At 34.7% G+C, this 17,221-nt stretch overlaps 3 protein-coding genes across 4 annotated transcripts in view; 1 reads left to right on the top strand and 2 right to left on the bottom strand.

Annotated features, from left to right (window-relative positions):
• Positions 1-342: 342 nt before the first annotated feature.
• LOC139510663 (uncharacterized) lies at positions 343-1,756 on the bottom strand. Its single transcript, XM_071297212.1, has one exon. The coding sequence runs from the start codon at positions 1,669-1,671 to the stop codon at positions 382-384; it is 1,290 nt and encodes a 429-aa protein (XP_071153313.1). The 5' UTR covers positions 1,672-1,756; the 3' UTR covers positions 343-381.
• Positions 1,757-10,291: 8,535 nt separating this feature from the next.
• On the top strand, positions 10,292-10,636 carry LOC139511000 (uncharacterized). Its single transcript, XM_071297564.1, has one exon. The coding sequence runs from the start codon at positions 10,292-10,294 to the stop codon at positions 10,634-10,636; it is 345 nt and encodes a 114-aa protein (XP_071153665.1).
• A 3,592-nt stretch (positions 10,637-14,228) lies between these two features.
• The window catches only part of LOC139512836 (uncharacterized), a 42,557-nt gene continuing 39,564 nt past the window's right edge, over positions 14,229-17,221 (bottom strand). For both annotated transcript variants that reach the window (XM_071300769.1, XM_071300770.1), the window contains exons 6-8: positions 16,221-16,283; positions 15,840-15,915; positions 14,229-15,211 (exon numbers count right to left, since the gene is read on the bottom strand). In XM_071300769.1, coding sequence (XP_071156870.1) covers positions 14,293-15,211; positions 15,840-15,915; positions 16,221-16,283 — 1,058 coding nt within the window. In that variant the 3' untranslated portion in view covers positions 14,229-14,292. The remainder of the gene's footprint in view (positions 15,212-15,839; positions 15,916-16,220; positions 16,284-17,221) is intronic.

Genomic DNA, 17,221 nt, shown 5'->3' with positions numbered 1-17,221 from the left:
CCGTTGCTCTTGTATGTAAAATGTTAACAACAGTTAATTTATTTTTGATGATATATCAACGATTATTCATGTTAACACTGAATTCTTTACCTTGTGGAGATGCTAGTCCTTTATAAAAGCTAGCTTGTAAATATAACAATAATAAGATGTGATATATGATTGTCAATGATAGAACTCACCAGGGACCAAATGACATAGAAGTTAACAACTGTAAGTCCTACATGTTTTATTGTTGTTGAGATGTACACCATTTTATATACGATATGACTTGATTTAGGTCTACTACATATTTTACAATCATTAAGGTAAAGTTTGTGACAGTATTTATCATTATATCGTTGAAGCAGTTGACAAATCCCTAAAATATATATAAATACTAAATTAGTCATATTCATTATCATCATTAGTGTGCAGGTTATAGAGACGTTTTTTATCATACGGAATTTTAAAGCGATCAGACAATGCCATGAAAATAAGTTGCAGAGCATCACTTTCTTCTTTTACCTCTTCATTCTCAGATATTGAATACTGTAGATATTGTGCTATTTTTCTGACGTTTGAATGGAGACTTACAACCTTGTACCTTGGAATATCAGCCAATATATCATTAATACTTTCATTACCCAGGTCTAAATAACTGAACGGTAAAATTATCGAAAACTTTTCATAGTCTATGAAATCTTGAAACGCATACGGATTGGTTGATTTTGGTATAATTACGGGAATACATCCACTCATCACTGAATCATAGAATGATTTTCTGGAGTCTGTGTCCCCACGTGGTTGTAGACAAAATACCGAATGTTGCATCCACTGTATGACGTATTGGGTAATAACCTGGGGACACTCTCCGGTGATATATTGCACGCACTCAAATGTTTTATTAATGTTTTCTTCCACAAAGTAGTCGTAAGATGCATCTGTAACCATTGTTACATCTCTTAAAAGATCATAACGTTTAGAATGCTCATAATAATTTTCTCCAATTGGTATCAAAATGAATATATTTCTGGATTGTAAAGGATTAGTATAAAGAGTTCTTTCCCTTGAATGTAAAAAATGTCCATATGAAGGATAAGGAATAACTATTTCAGACAGAGAATCTGTCGATTTAGTGTGCACTGATTCATAAGTTAAAAATGTCAACATTTGCTTACCATTCTTTTCAAAATGGGCCTCTAGATTTACGTCAGGAGGCATCCAAACATACAATAAACCAAGTGTTGATATATGAGGTTTTCCACTATGGAAGTAAATATTCTTTCTCATAAGTTTTCGAAGAACTTGAAATTTTTTACGTGTAGATTCTTCATAGCACAATTCTAGTAATCCAAAATATGCTGGCACGTAAAACACATCAGCTTCATCTGGGTTATACGTCCGTAGCCTATTAGTCTTCAGTTTATTATGGATAATCATCTCTATACTAAATTGACTTGTGGCTCGGAATGATATCTCCTCATCTAAACCATCTACAAACATTTCTGTGCCAAAACCTCTATCTTGAAAGTCAACACACATAAACGGTTGTACGAATTTACAATTTGTTATATTTGTATTCAAAAGTTCAGGTATATCATAAATATAGAATCTGAAAGCTTTCTTATGTTCTTGATCGGAATCCACACGTTTTGTCACCTCTCTAGGGGTTTCTCTATTAACCAATCTCATGATGTGAGAATGATGACTATCAGGTATTTTTCGTATAGAAGTTTTTTTACTTATGATTTCCAGCAGCGGTTGTTGGTTTGGCAGATTTTGTATGCACCTGTGAATAGAACAAATGCATACGTCAATGTTAAATCTATCAAGTAATAAATGAGTTTGTTTTTGATAAAAAAAAAAACTAAAAAAATACTTTAAAAACTGGCGTACCAGTAAAGAGGTATTCTGTAGAATAACAATACGGAACACTAGAGATGTGACAACCAGCACCATTGTAAATATAAATTCTCTATAAGCCATACCAGGACTAATCGTTCCTGTAGTTAATCGAGCATCTTTGTGAAAATGATTAATAGATAAAGCCGACGAGGAAAGGCATTATATCGACCACCGAAAGTTACATTCTTTTTGTAGCCAAGATGGTCGCTGGTCACGGTGCAGGTTAATATGTTGCCATGATGTCACAGAAGCTAGTGTTCGAATCCCGCTGAGGGAAGAAAAAAAATAATTACATAGCAAATTTGAAGATCGAACATTGTTGGGCTAAATTTAAGTAGGGGTATTTCATTTTAAATTCAGAGTGATAATTTAATATGGAACAAAATTAAACCTCAGTGCAAGTAAAAGTCGGTCACTGGCATTAGGTCGAGTAAAAGTTCTTAATACACTACATATTCGTGTCGGAGAAAACATAATATATACCAACAAATTAAGAGATTATATCGATGAAATCTATCAATGAATGACCATGATGTTACAAAGAATCATTAATGTATTGCTTATAAAATGTCAGCATTATATATCATCGTTATTAAAAACAAACACGTTCGAATACTGGATATCTAGACGCTTATCCTTCCTGGTCCTATATTCAAAATTGGAACAGAGTGCTAGACTTCATCTGATAGTTACAGACTACTAGTAGTTATTTTACTGTCCTGTATCTTGAAATTATTTGAAAAAGTCCTGTATCTTGAAATTATTTGAAAAAGTTATCAAAGCTCGGGTGATTCATTTTGTGCTCTATGTCAAACATTCCGAATCCCAACAAACAATGATTACGACAGTACCATAGTTGCATTACTGCATTCTTAAATTTATATGAGACAATTTTATTCATAACATGAGTAAAGTAAGTGTCGCTTTAAACAATCTTTTGATACTTTCTGGAGAATTGGTGTAATGTACAGATTGTATAATTAATTTAAAGCGTAAGGGTAACAGTTAAACATGGTCTGTCATATTGATAGAAGGAGTTCAGTAAATACAAACCAGGCCCATTCTTAGTTTTTTGTCGTATTATAAGGTTGAAGACAAAAAGACGTAGTTAAAAAACAAGCTTCAAATTGTATCAATACATTGAAAAAAAAGATGGACGAAAATTCTTCTGAAAATAGGACACTCTCTATCGCAAAGTGTCTCAATACACTTTTTTGTATGACATATTTGAATAAGTAAATGAATATTTTATTTGCAAAAACATAAAGTACATGCTATGGCATTACATGGAAAAAATATATGTGAGCGAAGAGAGAGCCGAGTGAGTGAGCCTCTCCTGCCAGTACATAGCCTCTGCACTGTCAAGACTTCTACAGTGCCTCCCCGCGATAGCACATGGTAACTAGGATCTAGTATTTTAGGCTTTACTGTAGAAGATCTTGCAGCAGCAAGGGCCATAAAGATCCAGAGTGTAGACCCACCGATGTGTGGACACGCCCTTACTTTCATCAACCTTGCCCTAACTATGGGTAAATAGCCAGTTAGATGATGAACGGTTACCTTGCAAGGTAATCTATCTAGGAGGAAAAAAACTCTGATATAAAAACGAGCAGATAATGGTTCGTCCGCGTTGGTCTACAACTTAGCTAGAGGAAGGAAACTTCGCCAAAAAATCCCTGGCACTATATGTAGGGATTCGGCAAAAGGGCCAACAGCTCTCTCGTGTAAAAAGATTTAAGTTACAGAAACAGCAACAAAGGAATCAAACACAACCGCTGTGCGAATAGGCCTTCAAGAAAATAGTATGATTGTCAGTGATGAAAGTCGCGAGGAAGCTGCTGGCAGGAATGAAGTGCTGAGCGCTAAAGCAAAAATCAGAATAGGATTTTCGCACGTTCTATGTATGAAATTGGGAAACTTGCACAGGTCACATCAGAAATAAGGCGATACAGCTTGAACATTTTGGGAGTAAGTGAAAGTAGTTGGACATGTTCTTGTAAAATAAAGACAGACACAGGAGACACAGTTCTTTACTTTGGCAGAGTTGATAACCATCATTTTGAAGAAGTAGCCATCATCCAAAAGAAAGACACTGAGAAGGGACTTACCGAATTGAAACCTGTTAATAATAAATTTATAACTGCAAAATTGAAAGGAGTTCACACCAACAAATGGCGGTGATGAAACTGTGAAAGACACCTTTTACGAACAACTTCAAGCAGAAGTGAGATTGGTACCACGTCATGATCTTCTGGTGGTGATGGGTGATTTCAATGCCAAAATGGGAAACAGCAACACTGATGTTGACAGAATATTAGGTAAACATGTATGTGGTAATATAAAGGATAATGGAGAAAGACTAGTAGAAAGATGTACAGCTTACAATCTGGTAGTAGGAGGAACACTCTTTCCACATCAAGATATACATAAATTAACATGGTGTCTCCGAATGGAAGGGATAATAATCAGATTGACCACCTTATGATAAATGATACTTGGTGAGGTTCATTACAAGATGTTAAAGTTAAGAAGGGGAGCAGATGTTGGTAGTGACCATCACCTTGTTTATACTGCAAATATCAAGATAAATTTGAAGAGTGTAGGACTTAAAACACTTCTCCCTACACGTTATGGTATTGAATAATCACAAGTTCACATTGTAAAGAATGCATTCATTCTTCAATTGAAGAACAAGTTTCAAGGTCTGACAGATAATCCTAAAATGATGACAGCCGAAACAACAGAAGTGAACTCAAATAAGAACAATATACAAAACAACTAGCGAGGACTGTCTGGGTTTTAAACAAGGTAAACAGATGAAGAAATGAATAACACCAGGTAATTGGAAGGTTACAGAAAAAAGATGTCATATGAACAAGAAGATACTAGACACAAAATCTGAAAGGCTACAAGCAAGAGACATAAAACAAGCTATATAATACTAGACAAATATGTTAAGCGAATGGCTAGAGCAGACAAAAGAGCTTACATGGGTCAGGATCCCTAATAGACCTTGAGATGAGGAACTCAGATGACGTAATTAAAAAAAAAATATTAGTCCGCCATACAATTGTGGATGCTGTGATTTTAAAAATGGACATACATGAACAATAAGAACTGTTTTATAGAGCTGATGTGATGAGAAAAGAAATATGAAGATTCGTCCTGAAATAAATTATTAGAAAGGACAATTTTTTATTGAATTTTATGATCAGAATTTTGGGATTATTTCATGAGGAGAGTGACATTTTTCACCATCTTCCGGGGTCCAGCAATTTGCGAAAAAAGTAATCTCACTTGCCACCGCGAAAATTTAACCAGACATGTATAAATGTATCAGCTTCAATATGAGCCATCATACATGTTCAAGTAAATGATATGGACTGAGCAACGGAGGAAAACGTTACCATTACCGCCTATGGAGAATTAATTGTAAATGTTGACCCACATGGAAGATCTTGCTAGACAAGCAAAAGAAGCAGAAGAAGCACCAGAAAAGGGTGAACAGGGGAAAATTTACATGTGGATCAAGATCTGCTTACCCTTCCGGAGCACCTGAGATCACCTAGTTTTTGGTGGGGTTCGTGTTGTTTATTCTTTAGTTTTCTATGTTGTGTCATGTGTACTATTGTTTGTCTAGTGTCTTGAATTTCATCCAAATTATTTCTTAATTTTCGGAACACGTTTTAGAAATTTAAATGTGACGTCACTTTGGGCGTTGCATTGACTATGGCTAACAGGGGCTGTTCTTTTGTAATGTATTCGTTTTTATTATATAGCTAGTCACCACTTTAGTTTAATCACGTATATCTATTATATAGTCATTTTATAAAACTTACTGTTTGCAAAACTATGTATTATGAAAATGGCCATTGTTACATTATAGTTCGTGTCTGTGTGTGTTACATTTCGGTGTTGTGTCTCTGTTGTGTCGTAGTTCTCTTATATTTGATACGTTTCCCTCAGTTTTAGTTTGTAACCCGGATTTGTTTTTTTCTCTATCGATTTATGAATTTTGAACAGCAGTATACTAATGTTGCCTTTATATGTCCTTTTCATTTTTAGTCATGGCGTTGTCAGTTTATTTTCGATTTATGAGTTTGACTGTCTCTCTGGTATCTTTCTTCCCTCTTTAATAACCACTGGGTCGATGTCTCTGCTGGTGGACAATTTGTCCCCGAGGACATCATCCGCCCAGTAGCAAAACTTAAATTGCATGAACTTACAAATATCAAACAGGAAACTGGCTCGGACGTCGCCCAGTATAAAAAGGTCCGAAACAGACGTTACCGTGGACACGTCGTCGTCTGATATGGCAGATGTCCTCTCATCACCAGACATGAAAAATATCTCAAACAGGACTCATTCAGATCATCGTACTAGTGAAAATGGCAATATTACACATATACAGCCATGTTCAGTTCTCCTTAAAGACATTTTGGATTTTTATGACACAGAACAATACTATCGTATTTCGAAACGTGAGATCAAAGGCTGCAAAACTTGTCAAATTTTAATAACAGATGCTGAATTCACTAGCAATTTAATTTATCCGGGTGCGGGAATTTCTCGCTGAATTAAAGACCTGTTGGTGACCTTCTGCTGTTATCTTCTCTATGGTCGGGTTGTTGTCTCTTTGACACATTCCCCATTTCCATTCCCAATTTTAAGAAGTCATATTATACCAGAAGTTACGATGATCTGAATTCTAAATCGAATAATGTCGTCTACGGATTAGATTGCAACCTTTACGGATTGGTATACGTCGGTGAAACGAAAGCAAGGCTAAGCAAACGTATATACGGTCATAGATCAGACATTTACCTCAATGCTAACGACATTCTTTACCAGCATTTCAATCAGCCCGATCATTCCATCGTTTCTATGACAGTACGCATTATCAAAAAAATATACAATAGTTCTAACAATCCTAATCTTGCAACGCCTCTCCGTAGACAAAAAGAGGACTACTGGATTAGACAATTAGGAACTGCGACACCATATGGTTGCAATGACAAAATTGATGGTAAAGGTATTCTATCTAGTCCTTCGTGTAGCTAGGTGAATGTGACGAATATTTTTAACTCTACTCCTCGACGTAGACGCAGTCATGGTCATCGTCATTATACATCACCTACTCTGCATGATGTCTCTATTAATGACTAGCTGCCATTTATACAAAAGCCGTTAGGTATTTATCACATTCGCACGAAACTTTATTCATTACCCCTTTTAAACTTCATTCTCTGTTCCATTTATGTTTGGAAACCAATGTTACAAACCCTCATTCAAACCAATGCAAACTTACAGCTATAATTTCGGATATTGCAAGTCACAGACTTTTCAAGCCAGTCCGCATTGGAAAAGATGAAAAAGAGAAAAGATCTTTCCTTAATCTTGCCTTTGCCAACAAAGGTCTAGATGGCGTCAACTTAAGCAATATCCTTCATCATAAATTGGTTCAATCGAAAATACCTCCTTATTCCAATCATTTCTTATACCTAGTATACCAACTAACATTTTCAATTACAAACACGTTTTGCAGGATCTCAGTATTGACGACTTCAAGTCTAAACATCCTGATTGCACGTGTGCTAGTTCCTAATTCACATGTGATCCGGCTAGCCACGTTATAACCGGTGACCTCAACATTGTTAATAACACTTCCCTACGAAATGTGTTATCGAAAGGTCCAAAATATCGTGAGCCAAAATCCATCAATTGGAAATACAACTTTAAAATGTTGATGGATTTAGTCGAGGATTATGCCAGGCAATGGGCTAAGCGTAAGAAAGAAGACGTAGACACTCTTTCCGAATGGATTAAGGCAGTGAGGTCGTTAATACAAATCAGAATTAAGAAACTGAATGGGTTTATCAATGCCCATGCATGCTACATCAATCTTTAAAGACCCTAATGTTGCAAAGCACTTATTTTACCTTCATGACAACTATGTTGTTGTCCCCGCAGATAAAGACCCAAACAACATGTTTCTGTGTATAAAACTCATTACATTAACTGCTTGATAAACGAATTAGGTATTTACAATTCACTTGGAAACCCAACATATACCCTCACGACACTTACCAAAAAGGAAATCTTGGATAATCATAGGTCTGTTCTATGTTTCTTTGGAATTTCAACCAAAGATGATGAACTGGATCTTCCATCACTGTATTGGATACCTAAACTGCATAAGTGTCCTTACAAACAACGCAACGGTATATTGCTGGGTCTTCCAAGTGCTCCACGAAACCTCTTTCTAAATTATTAACATCAATTTTATCAGCAATCAAAGACGGGCTTCAAAGTTATTGTGAAACTGCCTATTCTAGAGGTGGCGTGAATAAGATGTGGATACTTAAAAATTCCAAAGATCTTTTAGAATACATACAATCTAACTCTCTTTCATCTTGTAATAGTATTAAAACATTTGACTTTTCTACACTTTATACAAGTATTCCACATTCTAAACTAAAAGACAAATTGAAAGAGTTGATATTGCTTTGTTTCATTAAAAAGAATGGCCAACGAAGATACAAGTATCTTGTCTTAGGAAGGGATAAATCATACTTTGTAAAGGATCACTCTGATTCAAACAAAAAATTCTCTGAAACAGACATTATCAAGATGCTTGATTTCTTGATTGACAACATATTTGTTACGTTCGGAGGACGTGTTTTTCAACAGAATATTGGCATTTCAATGGGAACGAATTGTGCCCCTCTTCTTGCCGACTTGTTTCTTTATCATTATGAGGCTGACTTTATACAGGAACTTCCTAGGAAGAAAGATAAGAAGTTAGCAATATCCTTTAACTCTATTTTCCGCTATATAGATGATGTTCTGTCACTAAATAATTCAAAATTTGGTGACTCCCATTGAACTAGAGATAAAGGATACAACAGATACAGTTAAGTCGGCCTCAAATCTTGACTTACATCCAGAAATTGACAATGAGTGTCGATTGAAAACAAAACTTTACGACAAAAGAGATAATTTCAGCTTTCCAATTGTGAACTTTCCATTTCTAAGTAGCAACATTCCAGCAGCACCTGCATACGGTGTATATATCTCCCAATTGATACGATATTCACGTGCTTGCATTACCTATCATGATTTTCTTGATAGAGGGTTGTTGCTCACAAGGAAGCTATTAAATCAAGAGTTCGAAAGGGTGAAGTTGAAATCATCTCTTCGTACATTGTACCGGATGTGTAATATCATAAGCAACACGACGGGTGCCACATGTGGAGCAGGAACTGATTACCCTTCCGGAGCACCTGAGATCATCCCTAGTTTTTGGTGGGATTCGTGTTGTTTATTCTTTAGTTTTCTATGTTGTGTCATGTGTACTATTGTTTGTCTGTTTGAATGCAGAACTGTTCAATGCCGACCCAGAAATTGCAGCTGAAATTCTTTAATCACTATTAACTTCAATATGAGAAGGGAAAATAATACCTGACGATTGGACCAAAGGCATGATAATAAAGTAAGCCAAGAAGGAAGCTCTTAGTGACTGCAACAACTGTCGAGGGATAACCCTCTTTGTCACTTCCCAGTAAAAACATGGCAAAAATTGTTATTCAAAGAATAATAGATACAGTTGATAAACAGATAAGAGAGGAGCAAGCAGGATTTCGTAAAGGTAGAGGATGTTTTGATCAAATTTTTGCTTTACGTAACATCATCAATAATGTACAGAATTGCAAAGGCAGCTTTACATCAACTTCGTGAATTTCCAGAAGGCTTTTGACAGTCAACAGATAGAGCTTGTGGTGAAGACTTAGACGATATGGAATTCCAAAAGAAATAATTGAGCTTATCATAAGTTTCTATAGGTTGCACTTTGTAAATACAGCTGTTTCTCAAAACACGCCTCTTTTGGGGAGATCTTGAATATTCATAGAAAATTAATTTTGTTTACATACTGGTTCCCAGTTATGCTCTCTGTGTTCCATATCACAGAGACATAACTTGGGAATGTTACCAGTAAATACACATGTGCATATTTTTTACATTGAAATATGTGGTAAACTTTCATTCGAGGTAGGGGTAGTTAAGAAAATTAGTGTTAGTTTAAACTCTGAGCAGTTCAGGGCATATAAACGTTGAAAATATGCCGCACAGCCCTATATTTTGACCTTTGAAAAAACATGTGGTGCATATGAACTTTCAATTCTAGGATAAGATTTTTTTCAAAACTTCATAGTAAAAGTGGTACAGTTTTAGCCGTAAAAGGAGTTCCTAGTATGGGAAATTGCATTGTCAATATTTACAGAAATGCAACCTAAAACAATTTCACTTGCAGTGTAGGGCATATCAATATATGGTTTGAGGTAAAACAGGAGTTAGACAAGGATGTATGATGCCTACTATTCTTTTCAATTTGATCATTGATTGGGTTATGAGAAAAACAATAGAAGATGCTCCAAGAGGAATAAGATGGAACATTTCATCAATATTAGAAGATCTTGATTTTGCTGATGATCTAGCTCTTTTATCAAATATCCACCATCATTTACAAGAGAAGACAAACCGCCACAATACTTTTACCAGTCAAGTTGGAATTAAAATCAGCCAAACGAAAAAAGAAGTCATCATAGTATATCGAAAAGATCTTCCCATCACTGAAACCTTTATATACCTAGGAAGTACAATAAGAAACGATGGAGCTGAAGGAAATGACATCATGAACAGATTAAACAAAGCCAGAAATATATTCAGATCACTTAACAATGTATGGAAATAATCACAGTACAAAAAGCGGACCAAACTAAAACTGTAGACCATGAATAACACATGGGGTACCGTAGAAAAGATGGTCAAAGACAGACAGAAATGGAGAACCTTTGATGCTGCCCTACATGCCAATGGCATACCGGGCAGTTAGTAAGTAATTAATTAAAACTCAAAACCTGTGTAATTTTAAAAACATGCATCGTTGTAAATATAACGGAATTTGATGAAACTGATATCAAAGTGAGAGGTTTAGCGCTATAAAACCAGGTTTAATCCACAATTTTCTACAGACAGTTCTTGTCTATTCGTTTTTGATGTGTTTTGTCATTTGATTTTGCCCTGTGATTATGGACTTTTATGGACTTTCCGATTAGATTTTCCTCTGAGTTCAGTATTTTTTTTTATTTTACTTTTTATGCAATTGACCGGATGCCAGTGACGCGCGTGTGCAATTCACTCTACACTCTCTAAAACAAACATACATTTTTTACCTATTTTGTTAATCTTTATGCACGATATCGGCCTGGTTGTTGCAGGTTTATATAATGTACATGCACATTCTTCATTTTGCGAGAGGTAATTGTTGATGGTTTGTACTTACCAATGTATTACTGAATAGAACAGACACACAGACACAACAAACGTATACAGGGTTTGTCTAATATTCATGTTGTAGTCAACATGCATTCAACTTTTTGTAAGTTTTCCGTTACAACAAACCTTTGAATTATAATTGATGACCATGGATAAGTAATAAATGATAACGATAAAGAAAATTATTTACAAAATGGAAAACAAATGACCATTTATATTGAAATTTAGTAACATGTGTTGTATTACTTCGTCATTACAGCATATGTGTACTAGACTAAGTATTTAGCGAACGTTGTATGTATGCAATTATATAACTTGTGGTTTTCATGTTTAAAGGAAAATTGTTCCCATATGCTTTTATTGGAAAATAAAATAATATTTTAGTGGTATCAGACAAACATTCTGAGATATTGCCTCATGTAATTTTGAGTATGAATAGATTTTTTTTTATACTCCCGCTTTAAAATAGAAAGTGTAGTATATGTTTTACGTCTCGGCCTATCAATCCGTAGGTCCATCCATCAGTCCATCAGTCAGCTCGTTCGTCCATCCGTCAGTCCGTCTGTTCGTACCATGAATATTGTTCGTCGCATCTTTCTCAGGAACTACATTACAAGATTTCAGAAATTTGGTTTCATGGTTTACATCGTTTATATGAGTCAGCTATACTGTGTGATGCATTTTCAGATTCATCACTCAACATCTTCCTGTTTACCGAAAACTAACATCAGTTATACATATGACATCCAAGTTGAAAATTTTCGTCGCGTTTCCTCATGACCTACATTACAAGGATTTCTCAAATATGGTTTCAGGGTTTATAAACTAAGTAAGTTATACCATGTCATACATGAATTACATATATTCATCTTCAACAACTTCCTGTATACCGAACACTTACACTATTTTTCACATCCAAGTTGAAAAAAGATAAAGGGAACAATTTAACAAAATGGAAAACAAATGACCATTTATATTGAAATTTAGTAACATTTGTTACATTACTTCGTAGTTACAGCATATGTGTACTATTGATTAGTGAATGCAGTATAAAATTGAGAATGGAAATGGGGAATGTGTCAAAGAGACAACAACCCGACCAAATAAAAAACAACAGCAGAGGGTCACCAACAGGTCTTCAATGTAGCGAGAAATTCCCGCACCCGGAGGCGTCCTTCAGCTGGCCCGTAAACAAATATATACTAGTCCAGTGATAATAAACGCCATACTAATTTCCAAATTGTACACAAGAAACTAAAATTAAAATAATACAAGACTAACAAAGGCCAGAGGCTCCTGACTTGGGACAGGCGCAAAAATGCGGCGGGGTTAAACATGTTTGTGAGATCTCAACCCTCCCCCTATACCTCTAACCAATGTAGAAAAGTAAACGCATAACAATACGCACATTAAAATTCAGTTCAAGAGAAGTCCGAATCTGATGTCAGAAGATGTAACCAAAGAAAATAAACAAAATGACAATAATACATAAATAACAACAGACTACTAGCAGTTAACTGACATGCCAGCTCCAGACTTCAATTAAACTGACTGAAAGATTATGATTTCATCATATGAACATCAGGCACAATCCTTCCCGTTAGGGGTTTAGTATCATACCATCATAACATATATGAGAAGAACATAACCCGTGTCATGCCAACAACTGTTTTTAGAATAAATGTGTTTAGTTCCGATGCAAAGACCTTATCAGTGACTCAATATTAACGCCAAAATATCATCGCGGCAATCTTTAATGACTTGACAACAGTATCGTAATTATATCCCTTCTTAATAAGTCTATTCAAAGGTTTTGTAACTTTCTGAGGTGAATGAAATTATACAACGTGTTGTTTTCTCTATTTAAAAAGGGACCTAGTTCTAACCCCGCTCATGCGAGTGCATTCGACTCCAATCTTAATTGACTAGGATTGTCACTTTTCCCTATCGAATGTCTGTAGTTTCTTCCGGGCACTCCAGCTTCCTCCATTAATAAAAACTGGCCGCCCCGAAAAAGCCATACAGCGATGCTTAACAGTTCCGTTAAATACCAAAAAATAAATAAAAGTAGGAATATTTTTTTAAAGGAAAATTGTTCAGAAATGCTATTATTGAATTAAAGTAATTAATTGTATTCTTATTGGGAGTATCCTTCGTGGAACCAGACAAACATTTTGATATTTGACCTCAAGTAATGTTGAGTATGAATAGGGTTAATTTTTTATATTTTTTTTTATCACAATTGAATATAGAATTTCAACTGCACATTAATCTACAAAATTGTGATTTAAACTTTTAAAGTACATGGGACATGACATGTAAATCGTTCATGACAAAGCTCCATGTGAAAGTATCCTTGCATCTTTTTCAACTGATACTATTTGAAGAACTGTAACGGGTATCCAACTGCATGGGTTCTCATCCACAGGATTCATATCATAATGCACTATTTTGGACTTTTTAGTATTCAATGCATTCAACTCCGCAATCGATTTGGCACTGGGTTTTTTTTCGAGCATTCCTGACGAGTCTAAATTGTAGACGCGTCTTGCGTTCTTAATTATAGGCCTGGTATCTCTTTAATGGTTATTTTTCTAGTCCAAATTTTTAACACCTAGATTATTTATGTTTCGTGATTGTACATTAAATCACCACACAGAACACATTGGTAACATCAAAGTCAGAGGCATACAACAAAAAACATAACACCTACTGGATTTCCAAAGATGTATGATCAATTTCCCCTGAACATTAGCATATTTTCTGTTCTATCAAAATGTCTTCAACAACACATAGTACTGAATACCATTTTGTTTTATGGAAATATGAAAATAGGTGATAAAATATTTCAAGTTTATGATAAAAAAAGGTTTTGCAATGAATTTCCAGTAGAAAAAAACAAAGTTTCGCCTTGTAAGAGAAACAAATACATGGGGAATGGCCCTATAATGGTTGAGCATGACTGCGTGTATATTAATATAAAACATATTTATCAGTATAAACAGATATTTAATTCAAATTTTATTTTCAAATGTATATAAAATATTATGAATAAATAGGTAAAACATATGACTAGTAGTAATAATCTGTCCTTTCGGGACTATACGTAACATTTGAAGGGTAACCATTTCCGTTTATGCGTTGTCTATTCATTTGAGCAGGTGGGGGAAAGTTATGTGGATGCGTGCCTTCACATTCTAGTATACAGTTGTGTTGTGGCAAGTAGCCTACTTGGTGTCTCTTAGGTGATTGACCTTTGGTTTCTTGCGGCCGTTCAGCACCTGAATGCGTATCTGAAACGTGATGGTCACACGGAGAAGTCCGAGAATTTGAGGCACTAGGAACATGATCATACATTGGATTATGAGCTTGTTTCAGTTTTGGCACTACTTGAGGTTTTCGTTTAGGTTTTTGCACAATAGCATAGTCATCGTCATTAATTTGATAATGCTGAACTCCTTGTTCAGTAGCACCATTCTGATATGCAGTGTTCTCTTGATGGTAATAATCATTATTCTGATTTTTTAGCGGTGGGGGTGGAGTAGGGGGTCCGGCATTTTCCAGCAATTCTGGAGGTGGAGGAGGAGGAAAATCAGATATCGTAGAAGTTTGCATATTTGAACTAGAATTTGTATTTGTACCTTCTTCTGTATCTTCAAAGTCTAAACTATCATATGATGCATAAGGATTTTTTATTTTTGGTGGTCTGAAGCTTGTTGTTCTATTATTTACCACTGAATTATCATTTGAACTATATGTAGATTTATCAATAGCGGTATACGGTCCTTCTGAAGACACAGATGTAAACATTCGCGTGTTGCGTTTTTCTATATGATTAAAACACGATTCTCGTTCGGGAGATTCTTCAATGCCCTCTGAAAATGTTTGCATAGACGTCCCGCCTGGGTCAGTCCGACGTCCAGAATGTCCTGAGTCTGTATCGGACTGTGTAGCCAATTTGTATTGTCCAGTTTTTCTTAATGTACAATACCTAAAATAAAAAAAACTGTTTTGAAAATATTCAAAAGAACAAATAGATGTAATTAAGATTACAAATGTCTACAAAATACCAAAAGAAAAAAGAAAAAAAAGAACGGTCTCTTTTGATTGTTTTTCTACAAAAATGTACACATCAATTGACATACAAAGATCTGATCCTACAAATAAGTAAGGATATTCTGTGTTGTTTTTAATTTCAATTTTAGTTTCTTTTTTATATTTCGAAGTTGTGTATGCCGTTCATTATCGCTGAACCAGTGCACATTTTTGTTTAAGGGCCAACTGAAGCCCGCCTCCGGTTGCGTGAATTATTGCTGTGTTGAAGACCCATTAGTGGCCTTCAGCTGTTTTCCGCTCTTTTGTCGGGTTATTGTCTCTTTGATACATTCCTTATTTCCATTCTCAATTTAAATGTTTAGCTGGCCAATTACAACGTCATAATATATGTTTAGAATTTCAGTTGGTAATGGTGAGATTTAGAAATTAAAATCTTGTGATGAGTGTTCTCTTTTTAATACGACTGTTTTAAACTAAGCGGTCGAATTTATTTATCAGTATTAAAGTTATTGGGGACAGCTATGTACTTTCCAGCTATTAAGCTAGCCATGTCTATCACTTACCGACAGCAAACCAGACAAATCGCCATTACTATCCAAAACGCAATAACAAACAGGAAAAAATTGATTACAACTATTTCTGAAATTACAAAAGAGAAGAAATACGTAAATTAAATAGAACTTTTTCCAAAGGACATAAATTAGAATGCAACATGTACATTTATGTAAAAATAAATAAAAAAAGTTCAGAATATATCACAATTCATATATAAGAAGCAACATAAAAAAATAAACAATTTAAAAAGTGGCCCAACAGGAAATACAACTTATTAAATCCACACTGAAAAATAAATGTTCCTTATATCAGATGCTGTATATATCATACATGTACGTGGCTAAACTTTCACCTCGCATTCATTTTTTTTTAATTCAAGGAAAACTTACTGAAAATATTATAAAATCTTTCCGGGTCAAACGAAGATATCGTCACTTCATCTGTGTTATTATCTGAAATAGATTAGAATTATCTCTCTTTGATCAAGACTAAATATATTTCCAAAATTCCGCGAGATCATATTTTTTTTACTTTAATTGAAGTTTTGCATTAAAGTTACTTCTCAGTCTGAGACCAGACTTTTAATATGACCACTTCATGGGCAAATCTTTTTCCATAGCATGCTTTTATATAACTGTAATGTTAAAATTTGTACTGTACTGTTCTTTGCATAAAAAAAGTAAGAAAACAAATTCTGATTTTTGATGCGACTGTCATACAAGTGAGAGGTTTAACTAGCTATAAAACTAGGTTAAATACACCGTTATCTACAAAAGAAAATGTTTTTACTAAGTCAGGAATATGACAGTTGTTATCCATTAGTTGATGTGTTTGATGTGTTTGAGCTTTTGATATTGTCATTTGATTAAGGACTTGCTTTTTTAAATTTTCCTCGGAGTTCAGTATTTTTGTGATTTTACTTTTTTCTGTTTTTAATATCGTCTCTTCAAACACATCTTGCACACAGCGAAAAGAATGTTTTATTAATATCGTTTAACAAGGATTTTACTGCAAAGTGGAACCAAAATGGCGGCTTCAAATTACATTACACATACAAAACATGTTGAACATGGTTTAAAATCGACGGTTGTTGAGCAGAAAGAATATATTTGTTCATGTGAAAACTTGATCAATTTACTCACAATTAATTGAATTAAATCCGAATTTGTGAGTGAATTTCTCTGGTTTCGACATAAAATTACTCTGGCAAAAATGTTTTAACCTTTAAAGGGTCCGGAATATGAAGACGGGTTGAAACGATATTATGGTGTCAAATTTTTTTTCTTCCCAGACTTACATGCTCAACCATTCACAAGATTTGCTATTCTCTCATTTTTTACACTACTATACCTTTGCTATGCCCTCTGTTATCCTAATTAAATATTTCTAT

Source organism: Mytilus edulis, chromosome 2, assembly GCF_963676685.1.
Source record: "Mytilus edulis chromosome 2, xbMytEdul2.2, whole genome shotgun sequence".
In the NCBI taxonomy this organism is placed as follows: domain Eukaryota; kingdom Metazoa; phylum Mollusca; class Bivalvia; order Mytilida; family Mytilidae; genus Mytilus; species Mytilus edulis.
Note: the sequence above shows the minus strand (reverse complement) of the source record. Positions and strands in the feature narration are given on the sequence as shown.

Bases quoted from the DNA above. Each gene is read 5' to 3' on its own strand.
- LOC139511000 (XM_071297564.1), top strand. From the start codon at position 10,292: ATGAGAAAAACAATAGAAGATGCTCCAAGAGGAATAAGATGGAACATT.
- LOC139510663 (XM_071297212.1), bottom strand. From the start codon at position 1,671: ATGAGATTGGTTAATAGAGAAACCCCTAGAGAGGTGACAAAACGTGTG.